Source organism: Nycticebus coucang, chromosome 3 (assembly GCF_027406575.1).
Source record: "Nycticebus coucang isolate mNycCou1 chromosome 3, mNycCou1.pri, whole genome shotgun sequence".
Lineage (NCBI taxonomy): Eukaryota > Metazoa > Chordata > Mammalia > Primates > Lorisidae > Nycticebus > Nycticebus coucang.
Window position 1 is genome coordinate 26,022,059 of NC_069782.1, and position 13,648 is coordinate 26,035,706.

The 13,648-nt window shown below is 42.4% G+C and overlaps 1 protein-coding gene across 5 annotated transcripts in view; it reads left to right on the top strand.

The window, feature by feature from the left end:
* The first annotated feature begins 145 nt into the window (after positions 1 to 145).
* Positions 146 to 13,648, top strand: part of CCDC38 (coiled-coil domain containing 38) — a 56,912-nt gene continuing 43,409 nt past the window's right edge. For 2 of the 5 annotated variants that reach the window (XM_053583586.1, XM_053583589.1), the window contains exons 1-3: positions 443 to 490; positions 6,918 to 6,971; positions 12,517 to 12,617. In XM_053583586.1, the coding sequence (XP_053439561.1) occupies positions 6,932 to 6,971; positions 12,517 to 12,617 (141 nt within the window). In that variant the 5' untranslated portion in view covers positions 443 to 490; positions 6,918 to 6,931. Of the gene's footprint in view, positions 491 to 2,171; positions 2,304 to 2,580; positions 2,590 to 6,917; positions 6,972 to 12,516; positions 12,618 to 13,648 lie in introns of those variants that run through there. The other 3 variants (XM_053583587.1, XM_053583583.1, XM_053583584.1) reach the window with 3 other exon arrangements.

The following is a 13,648-nucleotide window of genomic DNA, read 5'->3' on the forward strand; positions in this document are numbered from 1 at the left end:
ACATGGCCATCCGCAAAGCCGGGGCGCACGGAGCGTAAGCGGGTGGCGGCTGAAGCCTTGACCGAGGGGCACACGTGGAAACCCGGGGACACAGCCCCTAGTTGGGGGGACTTCTGGCCGGGGCCGGGGGGCGGGTAGCCTGGAGACAGAGCCCCCAGAGCGGGTACAAAGACAGGCCTGTCCGCGGGGGCCGGGGCGGAGCCGGGTCGCGGAGGCCGGCGGACGGCACCCGGGGGTGGGGAGCAGCGGCGTGCGGAGGGGGTCGCGGTGGGGTCCGCGCGTAGCGAAGCCGGTGGCGGGTGCCGCGCGCTTTTCGGTTGGGCAGCTCGCCTGCGGGATCCGCTAGCTGACGATCCCCGGGATGAAGGGGAACACGGGCGGGACAGGTTAGAGCCGAGACCCGAAGATCGATTGGCGCCTCCGCCCACCTTCCCTCCACGCCTTCCTGAAAGACAGGTCCGAACCGCTCCTGGATCCAAACTCGTAGAAGGTAACACAGGTTTCAGCTCGGTGCCCGCCCCAACTGTTCACCCCAACCCCTTCTGGTCGTATCTACCAGCCCGAGACAGAGTCAAGTTTTAGAAAGAGGGTCTGTAATTCTCATCCGCATGTCTTCCTACCCATCGATTGCTATGAAAAGGCCGGGAAGCACGGGCTTTTGTTTTGATGTCTTAATCATTTTATTTTGTTTATACGTTTCTTATTAGAAACTCTGCATTAGGTCTTGTGGAACGTACAAATACAGGAGAGTCACTTTGGCTGCCTGGCAAAGACTTTACAATGAAAAAGAAGGTAGAGACACGAATAATACACTGTAAAAGGGTAAACCAGCGGAACCACAAAATATAAAAGTAATTATTTAATGTCATTTTAAAGCTTTAAAAAAAATTTTTTTTTCCAGTTTTTGGCCGTGGCTGGGTTTGAACCCACTACCTCCAGCATATGGGGCCGGGGCCCTACTGCTTTGAGCCACAGGCACCGCCAGCTTTTAAAAGTTCTTAAATAAGAATATACTTTAGTATCATACTATGGCTTACGAAAGAGAACAGGGAAAAAATTGGAAAAGAACTAAATAGACAGTGTTAAGGAAAGACCCAAAGGGTTAAAAGAAAAGCATCTGAACATTATTCACACCTTAGGCAATCATAAACAGATGGATGCTTGTCTGTTTATGTCTGTTACATAACTTTGAAAAGTTTGTGCATGTATATTATATATAAATTTAAGTATATTTAATAAGTTTATATAAAAATAATATGTTTATCTATAAACATAAGGAAAGTAGAAATAGTGGAAGAATAGAAATACATAAAGTCACTAATCATAGAGAAATATTAACATTTACAAGATTTCTGCTAGAGATATAATCTGTTAGATTTTGCAAGTATAGGTGTATTTGCAGACTTCTGCAATTATAGGTATAAAGGATGGGTTGAAATTATAGAAAAACAGAAGGTTTGGAGGTTTGGCAGCCTTGTCTTAGCCCCAATTCTGTAACTGAGGAGCTGATTACCCTCAGGAAATTTACTTACGGCCATTTCCCTAAGCCTCAGTTTTCTCATCCTTATCATGGAGATATTTGGTTCTGCTTTGTGGGCTTGTTTGAGCTTTAAGATACTGTAAATCACTGAGCTCAATTGCCTAACTCTAAGTAATAGGTATTAATAATACTAGTATTAGTTTCTTTTAATCCCCTATTTGTCTTGCTGGTCAATTAAGTTAAGGATTAGATTTTAGCCAACAGTCCTAGTTCCACTCCTGGCTTCACAAAAGGTACCATACACGATACTTAAAGCTTACAAGTTCTTGGCAAATTTAAAAGAATTTATACTTCTTTTCACAGGCATTTGTATCTTGGGGGTAAACTGATTACAGTCCAGATAGACAAAATTACCTTGAGAGGCCCCAGCAAACAAGAGATTTGCTTAGAAAAAATAAGTGGATTTCTCTCCTCCCTGGTTACTGTCCAGTAATTATAGAAGGGTAGGGTTAACACATTTTTCTTTGGTAATAGCCAACATCCACATAGTAGGTCTTGGTTTAGGAAGTACTTTTCCCGTGATCTGACTCGTAGTTGCTGACTCCCCTTTGCTCTTTTCCTTCCTCCTGACCTCCAGTTATTTTTTTCACTTTGCAAAAGGAGCAGTCAACAGAAAAGTCAACAGAAAAGTCCACAGAAAATAGCCAGTTTGACGCCATCGGTGCCATAAAGGTCAAGCTGAAAGTGGTTTCCCCATCCTCACACTCTGCTCCTGACCCAATCCAAAGAGCAGGCCAAGGACCTAGCGGCTCCTGGCTTTCTGGTAAACAAAAAATAATTGCTAGTTCTGGTCTCTCCATGCCATCCAGGGACACAGTTCACCAGCCCTGGCTCCTAGTATTTGTCCAAGGTGGGCGGGGAGGAGGTGGAAAAAAAATTTTGCGAGGCATTGGGTCTGAGAGAGCCTGTCTAAACTCCTCATATGCATGGGGGAGATAAGCATAGCTTTTTATCTCCTACCGAAATAATCTGGAAATCCATTTTCACTGGGTTGTGGAGAAGGTTGTTGTGAATGAAAACCAAACGCAAACTGCTTCGAATAATATCTGGTAGGCAGTGTTACTGTTAACTTTGTTTAGGATTGATCTAGAACTAGGATCAGACCTTATAAAACTCCACTCTCCTTTCCCCACTTTCCTGGAGCTTAGAAGGTTAAGAATCTGAATGAAAGTGAGCCAGGTTCCCTAAATTTGCACTGATAGGACCAGTACTTTCCAACTGGGGGTTTCTTACGAAAGCTAGTGCTCAGTTATGTCCCCATTCTTCTCAGATTCTGTTGTTTATTCGCAAGCCAGAGTGGCCCAGGAAGAGGACAGATCTGGACAGTATCTACTCTGAAGAAAGCATAAGTGATCTCTTCTTTCTCATCTGCCTACTATTGACAGGCACCTTGCACGCATCACGTTTGAAAATTGCAGCAAGCCCATAACAAAGACATTATTGTCTATGCTTGATAAAAGACTATGGTGCACTGAGGTCAATTCTCCACATATAAAAGACAGTGCTGTTGGGTGGTGCCTGTGGCTCAAGGAGTAGGGCCAGCCATATACTGGGGGTGAGGGTTCAAACCTGGCCCTGGCAAAAAAAAAAAAAAAAAAAAGACAGGGCTATTAAGAGTCAGAGGCCACAGTCAAAACCTTCCTGCCCCCCACCCCCACCCTCCAAACTCTGCCCATACTTTTCAAAGGAGCAGTCAGAAATGTCATCAGAAAAGACCTACTGCCTGAGAGGACACTCGTCAAAAGACCCAACTCAGTGGCCACATATGATTTTGGAGGAATACAAGAATTAACTAAATCAATCGGTGCAGTGTTCACTTAGGAGAACAGTGCCTTCTTTGCTCGTGTCCTTTAGTTTATGCAATAGATATCTCAAATCTAACATGTTCCAAACTGAGCCTGGGATCTTCACAACCACCCCCACTGCCTTCTCTGTCTCTGTTGATAGCAACTCCATCCTTACTTCTGTTCTGATACTCCACACCAAACCATAAACCAAGCCTGCAGGCTCTACGTTCAAAGTGTATCTAGAATCGGACCACCTCCATTACTATTCTAAGGGACCCTCTTGTCTCCTGCCTCCTGGTGGCTGTAGCCTCCTAACAGGTGTGTCCCTCTGTGACTCTCATCCCTCTCTACAGCCTCTTCTCAGCTCAGCAGTCAGACTGATTCATTGATTGAGTCTGCAATTCCCTGAGTAAGTGACCTACAGAACCCTTGTAATCTTGAACTTGTTATTAATAATATCTCTCTGGCTCATCTGTCACTCTCCCTGTTGTCCACTGCACTTTGTCCCGCTATTCTTCTCCCTGCTCCTGAAACACACCAGGCATCTTCCCCCACCTAGAATGCTCTTATCCAGATGCCTACGCTCCGGCAGCACTTACTATCGCAAAGGCTGCACTTATTAACTTACTGCCAATTCCACGAGGGAGGCACTATTTGTATTACCCTTTTTGAAAAGCAGGGAAATTGAACCATGAAGGGTCCATGCTCTTATCATTTAGTCTATGCCTCCTGTAAAGAGGATGGCTTTTACATCCCTGATATTTCTGAGCTCTTTGTATATGAATTTTCCGACATTTGCTATTCAATCCAATTACATTTTCCCTTACTTTTGGTACAGAGCCTTTGATTAGGAATCCTGCTATTTTTATTTTGCACCACAAAGACATTCGTGGGCTTTGACTTTTTTCCTGGTTGGAAAGGGAACTTTATAATCTCTTCTTAAGGGCAACTGGTCCTCTGGTTCTCCTTCCCCACCACTTTTTTAACCAATCCTTTATTCATTAATGGAGGGATTCATGCATATGGAAGTTTAACAAACAACTAGAGAACGCTGATTGGGTTTACAAGTTCTCCAAGTGGTGGAAGAGCTGGAATAAGAGCAGACATCTGCTCTTAGAGGTTGGCTTAGAGGGATAGAACTTCAAGTTTTTCTGTGAGTGAAAATGTGCTGGACCCCACAGATACAGATGCTCACTGCAGAGAGACTGTTAGGATAAAGAGACTAGGAGTTGGGAGGGGAGTGAATTTAGATAGAGAAAAGAATCGAAGGAGGAGAAGTGTGACAAGGGTGGGATGGGTGCAAAGTGTAAAATTAAGAAAATCCTTGCATCCTTAAAATTAGCCATCCATATTCCAAAGACGTATCAAACCACGGATTGTCACCAGTTTTTCACTTCTCGTCTACCTGTAAGAATGAACATAATGCCTATGAAAAAAATTTCAGTCATTTGAAAAGTATGTCAATAATACAGCTTTTTAGTTAACTTTTTCTCTTTTATATACTTTAACATAATTACTCTTTTTTACTGGAATGAAAATTACATGCTAATTATTAACTATTAGCACGTAATAGCTCCCCCTTTCCAAGTTCATCTGTAAGCCAGGTACTCCACTTGGTTAAATCCATTGCCTCACTGAATCCTCAAGAAAACCATAAAAGGTGGAACTACAAGTTGCTCGCTTTAGGGAACAGGAACCCAAGGCTCAGAGGTGCCAAGTGATTAAAATGTAGGCTCCATGAAGACAACGGTTTTTGTTCTTCTTTTTTGTCTTTTTTTTTTTTTTTTAGCTGCTCTGTCTCCTATACGTTGAACAGTGCCTGGCACGTAGAACGTACTCAATAAATATTTTTTGAGTGTTAAATGAACTTGCTCACACATCTGTAAATGCCAAACCAAAGTTCAAAATCAGGCATGTCCACTATCCAGAGTTTATGTTCTTAATACCCTGCTGATGGGCTTCTCAGACATTTAGCTCTTACACGTGGCTCTTGGAGATTCCTGAGGTGTAAATTTAAATGGGCAGCCCCAAATAGAATGTGTTGTACTATTGTTGCAGTTGTGGGGACACTTTCATAGAGAATCTTGAGTATCCTTTAGGAATATATATATATATATTTTTTTTTTTTTTTGCCTTTTTTTTTTTTTGGCTGGGGCTGGGTTTGAACCCGCCACCTCTGGCATATGGGGCCAGCACCCTACTCCTTTGAGCCACAGGCACCACCCTATCTTTTTTATTTTTCTCATTGGAACAGTTATACAAGCTTATTCAGAAATTTGAATGATACCAAAAAATATAAAAATCAGGACCAGGATTAGGGAGAGACCTTTGTCTCAGCCACATCATTTAAAGGAGAGGCACTATGCTAACCAGTTCGATGAAAATATTTCAAATTGTATATAAAAACAGCACATTGAACCCCATGATTGCATTAATGTACACAGCTATGATTTAATAAATAAATAAAGGAGAGGTAAAAACTCATTAATCAAAATAAGTAATAATTTCATTCACTTTTCTTAAAAAATGAAAATTAACCCCCCAAATACACAGTGAACAAAATATCAAAATTTTATTTTTTTTATTTATTTTTTTGAGACAGAGTCTTACTATATAGCCCTCACTAGAGTGCTGTGGTGTCACAGCTCACAGCAACCTCAAACTCTTGGGCTTAAGAGATTCTCTTGCCTCAGCCTCCCAAGTAGCTGGGACTACAGGTCCCCAGCTTTTTTTTTGTTGCAGTTGTCATTGTTGTTTAGCTGGCCCCGGCTGGGTTCGAACCCACCAGCCTCAGTGAATGTGGCTGGCACCGTAACCCTGTCTATGGATGCCAAGCCAATATCAAAATTTTAAACAAAAACAAGATCTGTGGCTGGGATATCGGTGAGACAAGTAAGGCTCTGAGTTTTAAGCTCACATAAGTGTAGTCAGATGCTGGCTGTATTTAAAACATGCGTATTTTCCTTATCATGGATTGTTCCTGCATTCATTTGGATTTTTTTTAAATATTACATTAACATGTTATTTATCTAGATAACTTAGTATTTTTTTTCTTTTTGGCTATTCCTTAAATTTTGCAGCTAAGGTGAGTATCTTAATCACCTAACCCTAATCCCAAACCTGATAAAAACCAAGGGAGAGATTGTATCATATTATCAGAGATAATCATTACTAATCTTTGGTGAACAGCTTTTCAAACACCTCTCAGATTCTTGGATACATTTTTTTTATCCACAATATTTCTGCTCTTATAATAGACTAATATAGTGAACAGAGACAAATAGTGACTATAGTATCATTTTAAGGGGCGATTTGGCAATTCACTTTATGAGTGTACGGATGTTATTCTATTTATTAAATGTCCTATTTATTAAATAACACTGAGCAAATATTATTGCACATAATTTTTGGTTCACTTGTCTGATTATTTTCTTGGGTTAAGTTCCTAGAATTGGAATTTCTGGGCCAAAGGGTTTTTGTGTACGCTGCTCTTAAGATAAAGGCTATTGGAAGTCATTGGCCGTTGAACTCGGCCCTTCTATAAGATGTTTACAGAATTTTAAAAAATGTTTTTCCTTTTCTTTGGACAGGGCCAGGAGACAAAATGTCCTCAAATCTATTCCCGGCAGCACAGAATTCTGCAGGTAAAAAGAGATCAATCATGAAGTTTTTGTTTTGTACCCAGTACAGTTAGGCTCCATAGCAAATTGGAAGAGTTAGACAAAGGGAGTGCCACGTGCTTAGCCTAAGATGTAGAGAGTTTGTAAACTATCTGCTGAGAAGATTCTGTTTTACTTTTTACTTTAAAAAAAAAAAAACCCACTTCAAATCAGGGGATGCATTAAATGGCCATGTTTTAGCTAGACTGCTGCAGTCTCATGACATGAATCCATTAACTCAATTATTAGTCACAATAAAAGGACATGAATAACCAAACTTTATCAAAATCTCTTCTTTCCTTTACCACCCTTTCTCCTTATCCTCTTGCTTATTTATTTATAAGTATACAAGGAATGCATTTATTTTTTCACTTATACATCCGGCAAAAATTTAAAAATTGGATTGTTACAGGTAGCACACACTCTATAAGGCACCCTCTTTGGAGGACAATTTGGCAATATCTGTATTTAGAATTAAAAAGTCTGGCTACAAGTGGCAGGAAATATGAAACAACTGTGCCTTGAACAATATAGAAGCTCATTCTCTCTCAGGTAAACAGAGTTTGGACACAGGCCCCCTCTGGAGGGGTCACATCAGGGGCCCAGGCCCGTCCTAGCTTGTTGGTGGGCCAAGATGGCTGCTTCTGCACCAGTGATCACACCCACATTCCTGCCCGCAAGGAGGAGAAAAGGGGAGATGGGGAACATGCCTACAAGTGGCATTCGCTACTTCTGTTGACATCCCCTTAGCCAGAACTTAGTTACTCCAAAGGAGATTGAGAAATATAGTTTACACTCTGTGTGCTCATGTGCCAAGTTTAAATTAAGGGCACTATTCCTATAGAAGAATGAAGAATGGGGGACCACTAGGAGCCTCTACTCTACTTCTTAATTTTTATTTATTTATTTATTTAGAGTCTAATTTTGTCACCTTCGGTAGAGTGCTGTAGCATCATAGCTCACAGCAACCTCAAACTCCTGGGCCCAGGCAACTGTCTTGTCTCAGCCTCCCAAATAGCTGGGACTACAGGTGCCCACCACAACACCTGGCTATTTTTTTTAGAGACAGGGTCTCACACTTGCTCAAGCTGGTTTCTAACCTTGTGAGCTCAGGCAATCCACCTGCCTCCGCCTCCCAGAGTGCTAGGATTATAGGCCTCAGCCATTGCGCCCGGTCAATTTCTAAATTTTTAAAAAGCACTTCAAAAGAACCATGTTGAAAATTCTACGAATATGTGTGTACAAGAATATTCATTGCAGCATTATTTATATAATATTTGTTAGTAGAATACTGGATCAAGCATAACGTTCCTTGGTGTTGAGTTGGTTATGTGAAGCATGCTATCTTCAGGGAATGAGATACTAGTTAGCTTTTTTTAATGAAGTAAATATAGAAGGTGCCAAAAAAATGTATACACATTTTAAGAAAGGAAAAATACTATACTAAAATTGTAATACTCTGGATCAGCGCCCATGCTCAGTGGTTAGGGCGCCGGCCACATACACTGAGGCAGGCATGTTTGAACCCAGCCTGGGCCAGCTAAGCAACAATGACAACTGCAACAAAAAAACAGCTGAGTGTTGTGGTGGGCACCTGTAGTCCCAGCTACTTGGGAGGCTGAGGCAGGGGAATCTCTTAAGCCCAAGAGTTTGAGGTTGCTGTGAGCTGTGATGCCACAGCACTCTACCAAGGGCGACATAGTGAAACTCTGTCTCAGAAAAAGAATTGTAAAACTCAAGTCATATTTAACTTCTGCATTTACAAGAGGTGCTCAAACGTGACTTTTATTCATCTTTTGTTACCAGTATATACTGAGTATTACAACTTTTATTTATTTTTTAAAAGTTATAAATTTTCAAAATTTATAAGGGCTAAGATTTTTCTCCAGCATGTAACTAAAAAGTTAGCTTGAACAATTTCATGGGTGTTGACAAGAGATACAAAACTCTTAGGTCAGAGACAAAGGACTTTGGTCACTCATAACACAGCAGGCAGCCCAAGCTTTGACATATTTGGACCCAGTTCCCTGAGATCCATAGGTCTTTCTTAAAATTAATATCATTATATATTCATAGCAGTATGAACCGCTGGACCTACCAAAACCCATGAAAGTTAGGATCTTGGCAATATCTACACACTTTATCCCTTGTTTCCATCACTGAGGTAGCCACCATGTTGAATTCTATGTAGGTATTTTTTTTCTTTTTTATTTATATAGTTTCATATAGTTTCTATGTAATCTTAAAGAGTTTTTACTTTGGTTTTAACTTTTTAAAAAAGGGTATCTTACTGATAATATTTTAGAACTGTTCCACCTAACATTATATTTTGAGGTTCATTCATATTGTTGTATGTTGTCAATCATTCATTTTCACTGCTGGGTAACGTCGCATAATGTGAATGTATCACAGTTTTTTATTAGTTCTTCTGTGAGTATTCAGATTGTTTTCAGGCACACCCGGAAATAATGTTTAATCTGGGCACCCCTTGGCCCAGTCCAGTTAGCACATAAAATTAACAACCATAGCCACGTAGACCCAGGTCCCTTTGCATCCTCAATCTCTATTGCCCACTCCTGTTGGCTATGCTCTTCCACATTAATGCTGTCCCCAAACCCTGCTACCTCAACTCAGCAGTCTCTACTAAATGTTTTGTAAGGCCTAAAATGTCATGTGCTGTCTTGACATCTTGGGGCCTCCCAAGGCCCCTAAGGTCTAACCACTAGTTCCCCTGCTCTTGCCACACATGACTCCACCTGGCAGGACAGGGTCCCTACCTGGTTAGCTCCCCTATCAGCTGCACCCCCTGTGCTCCACCTGGTCTTCAACCAAATGGGGTTCATTTCCTGCCAGCCCATGAAATTATTCAAACAATCACATCTTCCTGTGGGAACCAGAGCCTACCTCACCCTTTTGTTACTACAAAATTCCCTTCCCACAAGTGGGGGTGGTTCACTGCTCCTGAGTGTGGTTCCCACACTGTGGGTAGGGTTCTCCTCCCCTAAGAGAATAGCTGTGACTAATAAACCGCTGTCAATCTCATCTGTCCAATGTTGGGCATCATGTATTCAGTTATCTCGTACAATTTAGCGCAGGGGATCCCTCCGTCACCATCAGGGTGAAGAGGAGACTATGAAAACACTTCATACTCTGTGTTAAATCCCAGGCTTCCATTCTGATTTTCTATCTCTCTAACCCTAGACCTACAAAAAAGGAAAGTGTCTGGGGTTTTGACAACCACTGCCACTTTCTCAACCGAATCTCTGAGCAAATAGCCACATCTCAGGTACTTCTGGTCCACTAATTTTTTAAGCTCTCATCCATTAATTCTTAGCCCTGGCTGTATATCACAGCCACCTGGGGGTCTCTCAAAAGAATCCTACGCTGGCCAGACATGATGGCTCCCACCTGTAATCCTAGCACTTTGGGACGTCAAGGTGGGAGGATCACTTGAGGTCAGGAATTCAAGACCAACCTGAGCAAGAATGGGACCTTGTCTCTAAAAAAAAAATAGAAAAATTAACTAGATGTTGTGGCAGGAACCTATTGTCCCAGCTACTTGGGAGGCTGAGGCAGGAGAATCACTCTAAGAGTGTAAGGTTGCAGGCAGCTATGATGAAGCCACTCTAGCCTGGGTGGCAGAGCAAGACCCTATCTATAAAAGAAGTGAGAAAAAAAATTTCAGTACAGATGCCGGCTTGACCAGTTAAGTCTGAATCTCTGAGGATATTGTCAGAGTGAGTCCAGTGATTGAGAGCCAGAACCACTGAGTTCCTTCACGAACCTTCTGCTTGCTGAGAGGATGCAGAGTCTTTTCATAAGGTAGAGATGAATGAGGGGTGTGGGTGGGGAACGTGTCCTCTGGAACTATCTCCCTTTCTCTGGTTTAAGGTGTTAAGTCCCAGCTCCCAGTAGTCCTGGCCTTGGCTATTGGTTTTTAAAACCAAGATTTCCATCCCCCTTACCTCTTCACCACCCCCACCCTCAGCATTAGAAAGCAAGAAATAGGCTTGGCACCCATAGCACAGTGGTTACAGCGCCAGCCACATACATGGAAGGTGGTAAGTTTGAACCTGGCCTGGGCCAGCTAAACAACTGCAACAAAAAAATAGCCGGGCATTGTGGCAGGCGCCTGTAGTCCCAGCTACTTGGGAGGCTAAGGCAAGAGAATTGCTTAAGCCTAAGAGTTTGACATTGCTGTGAGCTGTGACTCTACAGCACTCAACTGAGGGCGACATAGTGAAACTATGTCTCAAAAAAAAGAAAAGAAAGAAAGAGGGCGGTGCCTGGGGTTCAATGGAGTAGGGTGCGGCCCCATATGCTGGAGGTGGTGTGTTCAAACCCAGCCCTGGCCAAAAATTGCAAAAAGAAAAGAAAGAAAGAGAAAGACTTTTTGTCATTTCAAATTTTATGAATAAAATCAGAAAATCTCCCCCCTCAAAAAACCAGAAAATCCGTTCAGAAAGTAAACTGATTTTTTTTCTTTCTATCTTTCTTACTGGCCTGTCTTGTTGTTTTTTTTTTTAATTTGGTGTACAAGTCTGTGGCTTTTAGTGTATTCACAAATAACATGCAGCCATCACTACAGTCAATTTTAGAACATTTTCAGCACCTCCAAAGGAAATCCTGAATCCTTTAGCCATTACCTGTAGGCCCCATCTCCTAGCCTCAAGAGACCAATAATCTACTTTCTGTCTCTATGGATTTGCCAATTCTGGATATTTTACAGAAATGAAAGTATATAATACGTCAGCCTCTGTCACTGGGTTCATTCACTGAACACGTTTCCAGTGTCGAGTCATGCTGTGGCGTGTTTTGTGCTTCATTCCTTTCTATGGCCAAATGATATTTCACCACGTGCATATTCTCCTTTTGTTGATCATTCATTAGTCAATGGATATTTGGGTTGTCTCTATCTTTTGGCTATGATGAACCCTACTGCTTTAAACATTCATACACAGCTTTGGGAGTGAATGTGTTTTCATTTCTCTTGGGTGTATTCTGGCAGTAGAATGGCTAAATTACATAGCATGTCTAGGTTCATCTTCTTGAGGAACTGCCAGACTTTACCAAAGTGACTGCACCATTTGCATTGCCCCAGTGTGTTTGGGTCCAGTTTTTCCACTTCTTCTCCAGCACTTGTTATTATCTTTAACTTTCTTTTTACATTCTTCCTAAGGGTAGTGGCTGTGTCTGCTGCTGCTTAAATGGTGGCATATGAGACGGGGTAACAGAAGGTGGCATGTATAGTGATGGGAAGTAACAGCTTAATATCCCAAACTATGATCCAAGAACTCCTTATTTTATCAAATCATTCCCCATGGAGTGCTAAGCACTGTGCTCTGGGCCATGGGGAATTGAGAAGCTGAGGCTCCTGCCCTGGAGATCTGGAGGTGAGGCTGTCTGCACCCTACCTTCTCAGAGACCTCTGTACCTCCCTCTCTCTACCCCCACTGGCAAGAGTCTTACCATTCTGGTCAACAGAGGAGGGGTGTTGAAATTCATTCATTCTTTTTTTCTTTTTTAACAGATAAAGGAAATGATGACACAATCAAAAAGGACAGGCCTTATAAAATCTTTTTCAAAGACCTCTTTCTTTTTAAAGAAAATGAAATGGCAGCAAAGACAAGGGTAAGGTTTTATTAAAATCTCAATCCCAATGAATGCTACAATCATATCCTCTTATCCATCGCTCTTATGGACTCTGCTGGGTTAAGACCCGGGAGCCAGCTACGGACACAGGCAGATGGCACGAGCCTGAGCCACAGCCAGCACATGGTAGACACCCGCAAAGACTGCCCCGATGGAGGAGGACAAAGACACCACACAGTCCAGTGTGACAAGTACAACGTACCCCACTTCATTGATTCTAACACCCATTTTCCCCACATTTTTACACTTCTGAAATTTTTATTTAGTTTACATAGCTGGGATGTCATATATTAGTGACTGCGTAATACTGCATCTTACAATAAGTGGTGTCTTAGAGTTGATGAAATAGAGTAACAGAGGCATGCAAAGGAGATGTAGAGAAAGGAGTGCCCATCTCTGTTGGTGGGAAGAGGCTGGTGGTGATGGTGGTGGTAGTGCTGGTGTGTGGATGTTATGATTTCACTAGCGGGCTCAGCGCCTGTAGTTCAGAGGCTAGGGCACCAGCCACATATATAGGAGCTGGCGCGTTCAAATCCAGCCCAGCCCTGCCAAACAACAATGACAACTACAACCAAAAAATAGCCCAGTGTTGTGGTGGACTCCTGTAGTCCCAGCTACTTGGGAGGCGGAGGCAAGAGAATTGCTTAAGCCCAAGAGTTTGAGTTGCTGTGAGCTGTGACGCTACAGCACTCTACTGAGGGCAACATAGTGAGACTCTGTCTCAAAAAAAAAAAAAAGATTTCACTATCAGCTGGGCACAGTGGCTGATACCTGTAATCCTAGCACTCTGGGAGGCTGAGGTGGGTGGATTGCCTGAGCTCAAGAGTTTGAGACCAGCCTGAGCAAGAGTGAGACCCTGTCTAAAAATAGCTGGGCATTGTGCTGGGCACCTGTAGTCCCAGCTACTTGCAAGGCTGAGGCAAGAGGATCATTTGAGCCCAAGAGTTTGAGGTTGCTGTGAGCTATGATGCTATGGCACTCTACCAAGGGTGACAACGAGAGACCCTGTC